This window comes from Trachinotus anak, unplaced genomic scaffold (assembly GCF_046630095.1).
Source record: "Trachinotus anak isolate AG129_WGS33_773 ecotype Australia unplaced genomic scaffold, CSIRO_AGI_Tana_v1 ptg000039l, whole genome shotgun sequence".
Taxonomy (NCBI): domain Eukaryota; kingdom Metazoa; phylum Chordata; class Actinopteri; order Carangiformes; family Carangidae; genus Trachinotus; species Trachinotus anak.
The window spans coordinates 581645-597181 of NW_027273890.1; the positions used below are offsets into that span (position 1 = coordinate 581645).

The following is a 15537-nucleotide window of genomic DNA, read 5'->3' on the forward strand; positions in this document are numbered from 1 at the left end:
TCTAATACATTACCTATTCCACTGTTAATTTCCAATTATTTATAGATAAAATAAGACATAAAAAGTGACATATCCTCATTGCATTGTGACTGAAAAATATTTTAATGATTGACAGGTTCTGTCTCAGGGTGGCAAGTATGAAATCTTTGAGGAGTATGGCTCAGCTTACCTTGAGATCTATGAAACAGAAGTCTCTGATAGCGGGGAGTACAAGTGCACTGTAGCTAACAATGCTGGAGTAGTATCAACAACCTGCACAGTCACTGTACAAGGTAAGATAACATCTGCTTGTGCAAACAATTGTCCTCCATTGACCTGCAGCAACAAACGTTCAAACTGTATCTCATCTTAAACTCTCCAATTTATTTCTGTTTTAGGCTCAAAAAGCTCCAAAACAAAAGCTGAAATCTCCAAGGGAGTTGTTAAAAAGGAAATGGCCCATGAGGTCCTGTCCTCTATGAGGGAGGTCAAGTCCTCCCACAGCCAAATGTCCTTCACAGAGGGCCAGTCTCTGACTCTGAGGGCCAACATCCCTGGGGGCTCTGACATTAGGTGGATCCTGAATGGGGTTGAACTGGCCAACTCAGAGCAATACAGATATGGAGTGTCTGGAAATGACCAGACCCTGACCATCAGATCGGTCAGCCAGAGTGAGCAAGGGATCATCACATGTCAGGCTCAAACACAGCAAGGCCTGGTCCGGTGTCAGTTTGATACTGTGGTTACAGCCAAGCGCTCAGATGCACCCCACTTTGTGGTGCAGCCCAGGTCCCAAAATGTGAACGAGGGACAAAATGTCAAATTAATTTGTGAAATTGCAGGAGAGCCTTCACCTGAAGTGGAGTGGCTGAAAGACAACATGACTGTGAGTAGTTTTCTCTAGAAAGTTATTTGTTTTGTAATCAAGACAAAGTGTTAGCTGCAGTTGTCTGTTTTAGGGTGAATTACACAATCAAAACCTGTGCAGCTGATGTAACACAACATTCTCTCTCTCTTTGCAGATATCTATCACATCAAACATTAGACTGAGCCGCTCCAAAAATGTGTACACTCTGGAGGTATGTGAAGCCACAGTTGCAGACAGTGGGAAATACACGATAAAAGCCAAAAATCAGTTTGGACAGTGCTCTGCAACAACGTCCCTCAACGTCTTCAGTAAGTTTCCACTGCATTTCAACTAACACAATTAAACACACTGTGTCTCAGCGTGTTTATTTTGCTTGGATACTGAAATTTGAGACTTGAGACTTGGATTGCACCAAATTGTACCAAAGCAAACATCTTGAATCTAATTCAACATTCAAATCCTAGGGGATCTTTAGCACCCCAGCTTACACTCTGTGACAACACTGTATACACAGTTGCATACAGTATACTGTGCTTGTGGACATTGTGATATGAGCCATGTGCTTGTCATTTGCATTCTCACAGCTTTTGTTGAAGAACCAACAAAAATGATTTTTGTGGAGCAAAGAGCTTCTACTGATGCTGCTGCCAGCATGCAGAAAACTTTCTCAGCCTCGCAAGTTCATATGGAGACAGCTTCCATGCAGGGCAGCAGTCACAGCAGCTCTGCTGCTGCCGAGTATTCAGTTGAGAGCATGTCTGCGACTAGCATGTCTGCCATGATGGCTGGGTCACTGGTTTCCATTAGCTCCAGCAGCCAAACGATGGAAATGTCTGCTCACTCGCATGTTGAGGCCTCATCCTCACTGAGGGCCCTAACCACCGGGGTGAAAAGAGGTGAGATGTATTTTATAAGTTGCTTAAATCAGTTGGTAACTTGCACTTATAGCATAACAGGAGGTGGGCCTTGAATGATCTGAGCATCTTTGTGAGTAAAGAATGCAAAGGAATGGAATGTAAAGACGAATGTGATGTGAGAAGTCCCACTTGGTTAAAGAAAAGTTCCTCTCATGTAATCATCAGTTGACATGTAAAAGTTTAACATTAATGTTTACATTGCAGTCACAAGAAATAAGCTGCTGTTTTCATAAAAATTAAAAGCTGTGTTTTGGAAACCTTTAAACCTTCTTCTATACTGCCTGTGTGAAAACAATCAGTCAGTGGCAGTAAAGTAAAAAACATAGGTAGCCAGCTTGGCAGGCTACTGTGGCTGAATAGCACTGGTATGGTTCAGGCTAGTTAGCATGTTAGTTGTTAGCTTGCAAGCTACATTAGCCTGCCAACAAACCAACAATCAAATGAATTTCAATGTGCCACTTCTTTTGTGATGGGGCACTAAACCTTCAAAATCACCAAACCTGGAAATGCAAAGTTTTGACTTGGCAGTGATGAAAGGGAAAAGAAGAGCCCCATTGCATATGAAACTTTTAAATAATAGTAAATACCACAAATAAAGTCAATGACTTTGATAAGGAAACATTAGTTCTCTACTCCAGTTCTCCAGCTGTCTCACCTAACAATAAATATGTAAGGATATCAAAAATCATCAAACTGCTCCCACTGTTTTCAAACAACCTACTCTATTTTTGACTTGTACGTACTTATTTCAGTGAATACAATGTTAACATCAGTTAAGGTATGAAAATGTCAAAACACTGACTAAATGAGAGAAACTAGCCTGTAATTTTCACAAGTGTAAAACTTCCATCACTGACCTTGTCCCTCTTTGTTAACAGGCACTCCACCAAAGATCGAAGCCCTTCCACAGAACATTAGTGTTGAGCCAGGAAAGTCCCTGACATTGTCAGGGGTGTTCTCTGGAGACCCTGCCCCGTCCGTCCAGTGGGTCCGCTCTGGTCGGACCCTTCCCAACGGGGACGAGCGGTATCATGTGGAGAGCACCGCTGACCTCTCCACCCTTGTGATTTCTGCAGTGAAGGAGGATGACGCCGGAGCATACACACTCCGACTGTCCAACGAGCTTGGCTCTGACTCTGCAACTGTCAACGTTCACATTCGGTCCATGTAAAAAAAAAAAAAAAGAAAAGAAAAAAAGAAAAAAAAGAAAATTTATGTCCCCCGTTTCCCTGATCCAGAACCTTTTTATTTAGTGAATTAGCAACAATAATCTACTTGATAAAGATCTGGGTTTCTGTTCTTGTAAATATGAACTATTTTTGTACCAATCTTGACATTAATTTATGCCAAACTAGACTAAAGTCTAAAGTTGTTATAAAATGTGCCATATTGGACAATTATGACTTAGGATTTTTGAACCACGTTTCTGTGACATGTACATAATGTATATAGCCGAATTTAACGGTTATGGGAAATGTATGCATTGTTATTTATGACAATAATATGAACTGAAACAAAATGAAACTAAATGTAGTTTAACAGGAGAAAGTTTCACCTGGAACGAATACCCTGTCAAACCAAGAAACTAAACTCTGTGCCTCAACAATAAGTTGAAGTCTTTAAGATTGCCTCAACAGGTAGAGAGGCTCCCTGTTGATGTTATGAACCAGAAACAGAAAGACAAAGTTATTGTTTTGGACACGCATCTGTGCGTGTGATATTACAGTTTCCTATGAGTTGTACCATGAGCATAAGACCCTGAGTGCTGTTTGCATAACCCTCATGTAAGCAGCATGAACTCGCCTTGTGCTCAGACTGACTGAGTCACACCACCACGATTTGATGACCTGCTGAGAGTGCGAGCGGCCTGCACTCTCAGTGTTTAGATCATTTTAATAAGGAGCGCTGTGTCTGTCACAGCACGGCCGGATTGGCTTTTCAAAATGTAACTTCTCCTGGCCATGAATGAAGAGAAAGTCATAGCCGGCTCTGCTGTGCAGAAGCAGCGCTGTCTCTTGGAGGATAGTTAGGTAACATGTTTGTGTGGTTGAGTGTGAGTGTTTTTAGCTTGTAGTTGTTTCACTTGTCAGTCATCAGGGTCTTCTTCATTCACCACAGTGATTCCATCTCCTGTGAAGAAACAAAAAGAAAAGCAGTTATGTTTTGCCCTGCACTTTGATTTAATTTATCTGTTGATGTAGTACTATATTTCATCCTCCTTGAGTTTAATGCATTACTGATTTAATAAAGCATGATTTCAGCACTACGCTCCTGTTGTCTTCATGTGGTTATTGTGGTGTCTTTGGTATGTTTTCCTGTTATCAGGTTCATGTTGAACTCTCATCCAGTGGTAGAAGTTAAGTACATTTAATCAACTACTGTACAGAAGTTGCTGAAGTAGAACTCTCTTTGAGTATATCCATTTCATGCTACTTTTTACTTCCGCTCCACCACATTTCTGAGAATAATGAATAAATGCACCACATTCATCTGACAGCAACAGTTACTGATTCCTTGTCAGATTAAGAGTTTATATAAAACAACATAAGAACAAGATAAAGTTGTAAAATAAAACACATAGTCAAGGATTACATCAGTGGTTTTCAACCTTTGACTTGTTACAGATTGAAATACTAGGTAGTAGTAGATATATAAATTTCTGCTGTGCGGGTAAATTTCAGCCTCAGTAGGCCACTAGATTGTAAAGTTTCTTTTTAGACTAAACTGCTGACTCTAGGGATGACATATAACCTTGTATTTAAGCATGTGTGTATGTTCCAGTGATTAGTCCAGGGCATCACACTGGCACTGGACGACATTTCTTCCATACACTCACTGTTACATTGCCACCTGTTTCTCATCTGCAATCCCCAATTAATCCCATTCAAGCCACATAGTCTGGTGGCAATGGAAATGCAGACTGCTCCTCCTTTCTCTGGTAATCCTTAAACTGGACTGTGCAAGCGCCCACAGGGCTGAATTTCCTTCCTGGCATTACTTAAAGCAACATCAGGGCTCCTTAACACTGCACAGAACTGGCAGCTGACAGTGGACTTGGGTAGCCAGTTCAGATTCCTTTAGCATGTCACCAAGACTACACTTGACTACAGTCGTTGTAGTATTAGAGCTCATGAAGAACATTGTCATGATGGTGCCATGGGAGGAGGCTTTCTAGCACAAGTGGAGATGTGGAGACTATGAGGGCCTAGTCACCAACTGCCACAGACAGGGCTGGAAGGTTTTTACCTTTAGAGGTCGGGTGCAGGTGGACAGTCCCTCTGTGTTCACATCACAGGTGGGAAGAGGGGGAGAGCCATCTACAACACCACGGAGGCTGCTGAGGAAGCTTGATCAGCTTCAGCACTCACTGTTGCCTGAGTCAAAACACCTGAAAAATCTGATGACCTCAGGATACATCACTCACTCATTTGTATACAAAACATAAAAGTGTATTGTTTCTGACCCATTATCTGTAATACTAATCCAGTAATATGTAAAACTACATCATTTACAGGCCCAATTTTCCAGCATTTGTAATGGAGTAATTTTACACTGATAATAAATAATAAGAGGCTCAGATTTTCATTAAAGTTGGTATGTTCCCTCATTTAAAAAAAGATATTATTTATTACAAGAAAATTTCAACAAGAAACTTATGTCATAACAACATATCACTGTCTCGTTACACAATGTTCTCATTATTACACAGAATCACAAAAGACAAGAAACGTTCTTCATTATGTTGACATATGAGATTATATCTTAACGAGAAATGTTTTTAATGGGAATTCTTTTTTTTGTTTGTGATATAGTAAGATAAGTGATATGTTGTTAAAACAAGAAAATTTTATTTTAAAATGGAATGATTTGATATGTGGTAAATAAGAAAAATATAACAACATGACACATCTTAGTTATGAGAAACTCAGCAAATTTTCATGGCAGCAGAAATACTGAATACTCTCTACTTATTGAATATATGATCAAAGATAATGCTTTTTTTCTGTTTTGTTAGGTTAAATTTTATTTGTTATAATCAATTTCAATGATTACTCCAAAACTGACTGAGGCAGGTTTGGAGGCCTTAATGAAAGAAAAACAATATAACCTGATAAAACAATATACTGAGAACATTTTCCATCTTGAAGTGCAAATATTAAGACTGTACAAAACACATGATGTGATTTACATCAACAAAATTCACATTTGTGAGTTTCCACTGTACAATCATCAATCGTGTTGTGTCTCCTCAGAACACAATAGCTCGTATCATAAACTTAACACTGATATGACAATGTGTACAACAACCTTTGCGACCATAAGAGCATGTAGAGAGACCAACACTTATAATTTACCCAGTTTTTCTAATGGTTTTCAGTTTTCATTCATTGATTCATTTATAAATGCTTCAACTTTGGTGATTTTTCAACTGCTGCTAAGGTACCGTCAATAATCAGACATCATCTCATCATACTCAACAATCAGATGTTTCACGGTAAAAGCCTAGCTGTAGCTCAGAGACTCAGCTTATCATTACTACAAGGGTAATTACATTATATGGTGGGGTTACAGGTTACTTACTTTAAAAGACCTATTGTGTTGAGTCAGTCCTGAAGGATTCTATAGGAGAGTTTATGCTTACATAAATGACAGACTTTGCCTATGATTAATGTTAGCTCACACAGCAAAACAACATCTATGCCGTTTTTATTTCCATGTCATGACTCATCAACCTGTTAGCTTTAGCGTCCGTCTGTAAGCATATGTCTGTAGTGTTATAGTGTACTCCCTTTAAAATGAGTCATCTGGAAACATCCAGGCAGCTGAAGGAGGCTTGTGGAGCTAACATTATCTTTAAATTATTTTTTCTGGCTTTTTAGGACTTTATTTATGGGTATGGTGAGAGAGAGACAGGAAAGTCACACACACACACACACACACACGAAAAATCGCGTACACTTGGAAACACTTTCACGTGATGTGAGGACACATAATCAGAATCAGAATCAGAATCAGAATCAGTTTTATTGCCAAGTATGTTTTCACATACAAGGAATTTTTTCTGGTGATTGGTGCAATTGATCAGCAACAGTGGGGCTCTCTAGCCTTGTTGATGAGGCTGATAGCAGATGGGAAGAAGCTGTTTTTGTGGCGAGAGGTTTTGGTCCTGAAGGACCGCAGCCTCCTGCCAGAGGGGAGTGTCTCAAAGAGTTTGTGTCCAGGGTGGGAGGAGTAAATGCACATAAATGCACAACAGGCAAAATCAGACACACATGCTAAAGACAACCCATGCATATGCGCACATACACACACATACACACACAGTCACACACAGACACACAGAGACACAGGTTGGATTCAAACCCTGGGCCACTGTGGTTAGGACTAAGGCTTAATGGTATGCGCTCTACCAGGTGAGCGAGTTAGCATTACCTTAATTAGCTAGCTAGCTACAGGTGATAAAATGTGCCTGTGACAGTTGTCATTTTTGTAAAGTCACTGGTGAGAAAGTGAGAAACTGCTGTTGTCTACTCATGTCTTAAATCAAGGACCCAAGTGAATCTGCAGCTGCTGACGCTATAAACTGTCAAAAGACTAAATACAGAACATTCTAGAACGTAAAGATTGAATACAGGAAATTCTAGAATGTGAAGACTGTCAATATTGACAGGCCTAGCAACGGTAGCTAAGGGGGCCCGCTTATAGAACAGTCAGTTAGATGTATTTATGATTACCCTCCTCTCTGCTAGCACCAATGATCTGCAGCTCAACGTTCTCTCCATTCTCTAGAATCACCTCCTGGGTTCCTCCACCAGCCTGCTGCTCCACATCAAGCTTTTCCTCTAGGCCCAATGCCCCTGCTGACTCCCCTGCAGGAGTCTGGAAGAAAGAGGAGGGATGGATGACCAGTGGCAGGGTGGGTGAGATAGGAGGAGGGAGCGGCTGAAGGAGTCCCTGTCAGAAGAAACACATCATGTACTTTTAATCAATTTCAGCTCCAGACTGATTGATTCTGAACTGACTGATTATTGATGATGTTTTTCTGACCTGCAGCTGAGCAAAGATCCTTGGCTGCAAAGAGGTGAGAGAACTGAAGAGCTGAGCGGCTTCAGGAGTTAAACAGTCCTTTTGTGTGTTTCTCTGTGTTTGGAGGGGGTCCTCAAAGCCGCATGAAGACGAACGTTTGTGTGTGTGTTACCTTCAGCAGCAGGAGTCAGTGTCAGTGTGACAGTCTTCATCAGAGGGTCAGTACTATTTTCTGTCTACTAGGAGGAGAAACAAAGACGTACTAATGATCCTGTAACACCACATGTGCAGGGTTGTTGTGAGTTATTATTACACAAAATTTACAGATCACCACTGACTGTGGGTTTGACTCTGTCTGTTTTATACTGTTAACAGATGATATTCTATGTTTCTTTTCTTGCTTATGTGTTTGAAGAACCTCTGGTGTCTTGGCTGTCAGCCCCAGGGCCCTCTGGGACTCATGTATGTGGCTCTTGATGTCGTTGACGGTGGGGAAGAATCTCAGGTTGTGTCTCTCTGGAAGTCCTTCAGATTTAAACAGTTTGTTCTCAACAAAACACCTGATGACACACGTTATAGACACACACACACACACACACATTAACAACTTCAGACTGTAACCCAGGTATTTGAGTCACAGGTTTGATTCTTACCTGAGCTGTTTGCGGACAGTATAGACCTGATGGTGACCTGCCGCCACCAGCTCTCTGATCCTTTCTGCCACCTGTGGGTGGAGACGAGACGGCATCAGTCCATTCTGACAGGGATGGAGAGACTGTTCTTACCAAAATGGCATCAAGATCACTTCACATTCAATTTACCCAATCAATAATCAAACTACTTTTAAAATCATCCACACATGTCCCCATCTCCTGCTCTCCAATGAATGAGGATGAATCTTTGAAATTTAATGACTCCATGATCTTTCCACTGGACAACCTTTACACATATAACAGAAGAACTTCATGATCCTGCTCGAAGACTTCCTTTATGACCAGTAAAATTTCATCATGTACTCAAAAGCCTTGTCTTGTCAACCCCCTTTAGGGTTGTAAGACTGAGAACTCCCCGTAGTAACTCATCTGACACACCAGAAACAAATATAGCTCGATTGTTCAGCTGTTTGCTGTCATAGCTCACCTGCTCAATCTCTGACACTACAACATTCATCATTATTGTTTTTATTTATGTTATTTATTCTTATTATTATCATTATTATTGACACTGATAATTATCACTATTATTATCACCAATATAACAATCAGTTTACCAAAGCTTGAACACAACAGTATATGTAGCTGTTCCTGGTGTCTCTCTCTCTCTCTCTCTCTCTCTCTCTCTCTCTCTCTCTCTCTCTCTCTCGCTCTCCATTTTTTCTCCTTTAAAGCCACCACGCTGAGTTATGGTCAATAATCAATAAGTTCAGTTAAGAAAGAAAAATCATCCAAACATTAAAAGTATGAAAGAAACAGTTCCTGTCCCTGTTTTTTTCAAGTAACACTGAAGTGACAAAACAGTCTTTCTTCAACAGAAGAAAACAGACATTATCACTTCTGTTTTTATTGGTCTGTCTTCCCTCCACTACACTCTGTATGACCTAAGTCTTGAAAAAATTGCAGTGCACATTTAGTTAGTTCAGAACAGACAGAAAGGACAAAGACTGATTTTAAAAACGATAAAATGAAATCTTTTGAAAAAAAAAAAAACAGTGATTCTGGTCTCTCTGCATCGATGTGGACCAATACACTACGTTACCTGTGTTGACGAATGGGATGCCATCATACTGAGACTTCCACACGAGTCTGGCTGCAGGTTTGTCCAAAGATGGAGACCGAGGGGCGGTGTTTAGCTCAGTTGGTAGAGCACCCCTCCCATGTGCTGAGGCTATAGTCCTCAATGCAGGCGGCCCGGGTTCGAATCCCGCGCCAGGCGCCCCTCTCCTGCATGTCATTCCCCCTCTCTCTGCCTCCCCATTTCCTGTCTCTCTCCTATAGCCTAATAGCAGAAACCTCTGTAGGAATCTTCCAACTTGTCCAGGTTAAGGTTAATACTGCTTAGTGCACATATGCTCATACAGACCTCCACGCTGCAGAGCCCAGCTGGGGGTGCTGGAAGACACCACCTTTATACAAGCTGCAACATCCAGACTGTTGAGAACACACACACACCGTTAACTCTCACATCATACGTACACATCATACGTACATGACAAAACATATGCTATGAATATCTAATATCTAATACTGAACACCTGTAGTATGGTGGCTGAGAGGTGGCTACAGTTATTTGGCAGAGATTCATTCATTAATATAAACACAGGATTACCAAATAAAACACAGACAGAAATAGAGGATAAAAGTAAATTAACAAAAAATAAAATCATAAACACAACAACACTGCCCAGAGGCGGAAACACAGCTCCATGACGCGTGATGAGACCCCTGGCTGTGAAATGGGGATTTGAAACAACCTGGTGGCAGCTGTCTGTTCACTGGGAGCTCGACTTCCACTGGCTGTGTCATCATTTACCTTGGTTACCGGGACGTCAACAACAGGACCTAGAGGCATATTGACAAACAACATAAATAAATTAATGGCAAACAACGTTAACAGAGCAGATCACAGATCAGACGCCTACCTGCTGGAATGCTGGAGGAGATCACAGGCAGCTGAGACCCTGACAGCTGATTGGACGGAATGACAAACAACTCTCTGCCCTCTGATTGGCCCGTCACATCCACCTGTCACACAGACAAACCCCCAAAATGAAACCAAATGTTGATAAACAGATTTAAAAGAACAAGTAAGTGTGTTTTCAGTCTCACCAGACGTTCACAGGGCAGCGTCTGACCTCGCAGCCCCACAATGATCAGCTGATTCTGACATGGTACTGGGGAGGAGCCCACAGCTGTGACGTCATCCAGATGTCCGTAGCTGGATCAGAGGGGGTGGAGCCCACAGGAGGTGGAGGAGGAGGTTTTGTTTCTGTATTCACAGTGGATGTGAGTGGGGGCAGAGGCCAGTCAGCTGATCCAGGATCTGCAGACTGAGTGAAGGTGATGGCAGATTTAAGATCAGCCAACAGAATCTCTCCAGATACATTTTACACGTACAAAGAAAAACCCCAACAAATGTCCGTGGAGCAGAACCACGAAGATATCCACCGATCATTAACGTCCAGAAGAGAGCGTGTTTAAGCACCTTAAATACAGACCCCCAGACTCCCTTAAATCCAGACCCCTCCATTCCAAAGCCCTCGGAACACAACAGCTGAACCCAGAGAAGAGTCCCCTCTTTCAGCTGGTGAGGAGACTACCTGCCCCCTCTCACACACACCCTGACCAGTCTCACAACAACACTGCTTTCAGCAAGCAGAGTAAACCAGTTTATAAGAAGTTCTCAATCCTCTGCCCTCCTCAGGTAAAATTATCAATGCCTCAAGGAAAAACTACCAGGTTACAAATACAAGTCCTGCATTTAGAATACTACTGAAGTACAAGTGCATCAGTTTTATCAGCTTAAGTTACTTACAGTATGCAAAAGGACATTTTTAGAATAAAATCAATCTTTGATAAAAAAATTAATTAAATTAATCCTGAGTCATCAATGACTCAGCAGCGTTTTATTGTTGTAGCTACTCCAGGTAGAGCTGCTTTAAACTACAGTTAAATACCACTTACTATTACATACCACTTCAAATACAGGTGTAGCCGAGCGTTCTGGGTTCGCCTATACTGTCTGAATATAGAAAAACAATAAACGGGACAGGAGACAAGAGAGCGTGTCCAGAAGCGACTCTGCTGCACTTTATTCCTCAAAAACCAAGAGACACACCCTCACAACATCCTCACAACATCAGCGGTAAACCCCGCGAACTTCCCCCCTACGGCAACTCAAAGGGACACACCTCCTTTTCACACATAAACACAGAACAGTCTGTTACACAGGTATATACAGTTACCACCTTATATTATAAATATTATGTAAATATATCAATATATTATGATAGAGAAATTAACTGAAAACAATTCAGACATGACGATGACACACTGACGTTATACAGAGAAACAACTACACACCGATATAATATAAGAGACTGGTTCAATCTGTAATAGTGAGTTGTGTTTCTCATTTACTCATTTGGCAGATGCTTTTATCCTAAAAGACTTATAAGTGACACAGAAGCAGTAGTAACTACAGTTAGTGTAAATGCAGCACACCGCTCTACACTTCATCCATCCATTAAAACCTGTTTCAACCTGAGACATGCAGCTGAAATGTTAGTTAATGTTAGTTATGTTATGTTAATGTTAGTTATTCTGCCATATTGGACCGTATGTTAGCATGCTAACAGTGAGCTACCGTTGCCTCTCAACCTAAAGCCCACGGTGTTAGCTCTGTGTTAGCTACTGGGAGCTCTGAGCTAGCAGTCTGTTAACTGTGTGCTAGCAGTGCATTAGCTTCGCATCAGCCGCCGTTAGCTCTGAGCTAGCTGCCGTTAGCTTCTCTCTGTTGGCTGACGTATTTATCTCAGCGGGAAAACGAAAACGAGTCCACTTAACCTCGTCTTCAGTATTCGCCTCCCTCCACGGCATGTTTGTTGTGCCGCGGAGGGAGGACACCGTCGTTTGGTATTAGCTGCAGTACCTGTTTTGTACCGAGTACATAGACTGTATATAAAAAGGTACATAGACTGTATATAATAAGGTACATAGACTGTATATAAAAGGTTGAGTAGTGATGTTGTTGTTTAAAAAAGTCACAATATGGACCATCCCGTGCAGGTAAGTGCTGCACACCTAACTCTATTCACACATTTGGCAGGTTTAATCTTTTCCATCCTCCGTCATGGATGATGATGTAGTTATTGCTCCAGATTGAAAGATCAACTCTTCAATGTGGCGTGTCTTTCACATCGAATTAAAAAATAAAGCAATTTAATATTTTCGAGCTTACCTCTAAATATACAGACATATGCGATAAAACTCTTGAACATGTTACCAATAGCAACGATACACTCTAAAATTCTGCATGTCTCTTACAACCTTGATTCTCAAACTGTGGTACGCGTACCACTGGTGGTATGCGAGCTCCCTCTAGTGGTACGCGACCCCCCCAATTGTACATGGAGGAACGTCATAAATATTTTTTGAAAATGAAATTAATTTGAAAATATATATTATTAAAATAGTACAAAACTTAGAATGAAAATATATAAAACATATTAAATTCATATTTAAAATAAGTATTGTCTTTCCTTTATTTTGTCTCAGTATCAGCCTGCTATGTCGTCAGGTTCATGCACTTAGCGCGTGCGTACTTGAGACATGATTAGTTATGAGTTGAACTGTGTGAAAAGATAAACAGAGGTAAAACGTAGAGACTGAAGATGAGTGGTTCAAAAACACTGCACCTATGGCTTCAAACTGGAACTATTGCGAAGAGGACTGCGGTTCAGGAGGAGAATAACTCAGGCAGCGCTGCTGAAAATGAAAAGGAGGACGACAGGGAACCGAGTTCAAGTGCTAGCGGCTACTCAAGAGGTGCCAGTGAAGTGCCCACAGCACCCTCTAGCACCAAGCAGCGCAAAGCAGTCAGGAGATATGACTCCAGTTACCTCAAATTTGGATTTAGTTGCTGCGGGACCGAGGAAGAGCCGAGGCCGCAGTGCGCACCTCAAACGGCACCTTTTAACCAAACACACAGCGCTGAAAGATAAACCATTGGATTTTTTTCTAAGAAAGTGGGATGTGCTGAAGCAGTTCAAGTCCACAATGCAGTCCTGTGTTACATCCACGGCCAAAGCACAGGAGGCTTCATACTGTGCCAGCCTCCGTACAGCAAAAGCCGGAAAGCCACACGAGCAACTGTGCTTGCCATTAGCCAAAGAAATGAGACACAACATGTGTGGGGAGAAAGCTGCTAAGAAGTTAAACTTGCTGCCACTTTCAAACGACACAGTGTCACAGAGAATACGGACCATGGCAGATAATGTTAGAAAGACACTGACTGAGCGTATTAAAAGAAGTCGGTATTATTCCCTCCAGCAGGACAAGACCACCGATGTTGCAGATTTGGCTAATTTGCTTGTGTATGTCAGATATGAGTGTGATGGTGCAGCTCAGGAGGATTTTCTGTTCTGCCAACCACTGGAGACCAGAACTACAGCCGAGCACATATTCCAGCAACTGGACACCTTTATCCAAGAGAACGGGCTCGATTGGAAAAAGTGTGTCGTTGTCTGCACTGACGGCGCCAGGGCGATGACAGGCCGCCACAGCAGAGTAGCAGCCCGGATTCGGGAGGTGGCACCTGAGATGCGATGGACTCACTGCAGCATCCATCGCAAGGCACTTGCAGTGAAGAAGATGCCCGATGAGCTGAAGTCAGTGCTGGACTCAGCTGTAAAAACAGTTAACTTTATTAAGGCCCGACCGATGCTCTGTGATGAAATGGGCAGCGAGTATGTCCAGCTCCTGCTTCATACAGAAGTCAGATGGTTGGCAGGTTTAATCTTTTCCAAGAGGGAAGGCGCTTTTGAGGCTTTTCGAGTTGCACAGAGAGGTCCAGGTGTTCTTACAGGACAAAAGCTTCCCCATATCAGATGTTTTTGAGGATAATGGCTCAGTCAGCTGGCATGGCTCAGATATTTTCTCCCATTTGAACGACTTGAATTTGGGACTACAGGGACTCTCTGTCAGTGTCTTTGACGTGCAGGACAAAGTCAGCGCAATGCTGAAAAAGTTGGAGCTGTTTGAAATCAAAGTCAAGGCAGGTGGTGTTTCTGCTTTCCCCGCTTTGGAGAGTTTTCTTACTGACAACGACCTGCAACTTGATGACGGGGTCAGGGACAACATCGCTGCGCACCTCGTCTCCCTCAGACAACAGTTCAGGGAATATTTCCCAACGACGCCCGAAGTGAACAACTGGATGAGAAACCCATTCAGCATCGAAACCTCTGAAATGCCCAAGGATTTTACTGTTTGCGAGCAGGAGCGTTTAATAGAACTGTCTTGTGATGAAACGTTGAAGTCTGGTTTCAAAAAACAGTCGCTGTTGGACTTTTGGATACAGCAACACAGGGAATACTCAGCGCTTTCGGATAAGGCCGTGCACTTTCTCCTTCCTTTTGTGACAACATATCTGTGCGAGAAAGGCTTCTCTTCACTTGCCATCATTAAGACAAAATACAGGATCAGGATGGATGCTGAGCCAGACCTGCGACTGAAGCTGACCACAATTGAGCCAGACATCACAGGACTGCGTGTGCAGAGACAGGTGCACCCCTCTCATTAGGCGCACGTAAATTGATAATAGTCACTAATATGCTGGCCAGGTCTTAGTGATTGTAGTGGTTCATTGATCACCTTTTTCCTGCTATGCTGCTATTTGCTATTAGTAAGAACACATTGGTCAAAGCGGGACTGAAAGACTGTATTGAGCCTAACGATGTTCGGACAGGTGTGTGTTTTTGGTCCCACATGTGAAGACAGTCGTTCATACTGACATTATGCACTGACTTTTCTAATGTGAATGGTTATTTTTGTTATAGATTTGTAATTTTCTGTTGTGAGATTTTTGATGTTTCATATCTTTGTTGCTAAAAAAATACTTTGGAATTTTGATTATCTGTGACCTGGATTAGAAGAATATTTTTTGAAGAAACAGAACACTTATGGCTCTGTTAGCCTACTGTGTGTATGTGTGAATGAATGAAATACAGCTGTTATTCTTAATGTTCTTGCT

At 41.9% G+C, this 15537-nt stretch overlaps 3 protein-coding genes across 14 annotated transcripts in view; 2 read left to right on the top strand and 1 right to left on the bottom strand.

The window, feature by feature from the left end:
- The window catches only part of LOC139614948 (titin-like), a 192916-nt gene extending 188886 nt beyond the window's left edge, over positions 1–4030 (top strand). Inside the window, exons 222-226 of the mRNA XM_071472645.1 lie at positions 116–272; positions 378–865; positions 1002–1155; positions 1432–1743; positions 2643–4030. Coding sequence (XP_071328746.1) covers positions 116–272; positions 378–865; positions 1002–1155; positions 1432–1743; positions 2643–2935 — 1404 coding nt within the window. The 3' untranslated portion in view covers positions 2936–4030. The remainder of the gene's footprint in view (positions 1–115; positions 273–377; positions 866–1001; positions 1156–1431; positions 1744–2642) is intronic.
- A 2994-nt stretch (positions 4031–7024) lies between these two features.
- carf (calcium responsive transcription factor) lies at positions 7025–13702 on the bottom strand. Of its 12 annotated transcripts, XR_011687172.1 has the most exons (6): positions 10617–12353; positions 10430–10532; positions 9871–9938; positions 9547–9786; positions 8445–8515; positions 7025–8351 (listed from the first exon to the last, which is right to left on the bottom strand). XR_011687172.1 is itself a non-coding variant. In XM_071472546.1 (5 exons), the coding sequence occupies exons 2-5, from the start codon at positions 9571–9573 to the stop codon at positions 8028–8030; spliced, it is 243 nt and encodes an 80-aa protein (XP_071328647.1). In that variant the 5' UTR covers positions 9574–10532; positions 10617–12353; the 3' UTR covers positions 7025–8027. The 12 variants fall into 12 exon arrangements, 1 of the variants encoding a protein (XP_071328647.1); XR_011687164.1 differs by adding an exon at positions 13467–13702 and having other exon boundaries at positions 9547–10532; positions 10617–10837; XR_011687168.1 differs by having other exon boundaries at positions 9547–9938.
- Positions 13703–13772: 70 nt separating this feature from the next.
- LOC139615004 (zinc finger BED domain-containing protein 5-like) lies at positions 13773–15087 on the top strand. The gene is made up of 2 exons (XM_071472753.1): positions 13773–14282; positions 14509–15087. Exons 1-2 carry the CDS (start codon positions 13773–13775, stop codon positions 15085–15087), a joined length of 1089 nt encoding a protein of 362 aa, XP_071328854.1.
- The last annotated feature ends 450 nt before the right edge of the window (positions 15088–15537 follow it).

Excerpts from the sequence above, each read along its gene's own strand:
- LOC139615004 (XM_071472753.1), top strand. The coding sequence starts at position 13,773 with ATGGCAGATAATGTTAGAAAGACACTGACTGAGCGTATTAAAAGAAGT. Across the intron at positions 14,283-14,508 it reads AGCTCCTGCTTCATACAGAA|GACAAAGTCAGCGCAATGCT; the intron begins GTCAGATGGTTG and ends TTTGACGTGCAG.
- carf (XM_071472546.1), bottom strand. The coding sequence starts at position 9,573 with ATGATGGCATCCCATTCGTCAACACAG. Across the intron at positions 8,516-9,546 it reads CATCCCATTCGTCAACACAG|GTGGCAGAAAGGATCAGAGA; the intron begins GTAACGTAGTGT and ends CTCCACCCACAG. Across the intron at positions 8,352-8,444 it reads ACTGTCCGCAAACAGCTCAG|GTGTTTTGTTGAGAACAAAC; the intron begins GTAAGAATCAAA and ends GTGTGTCATCAG.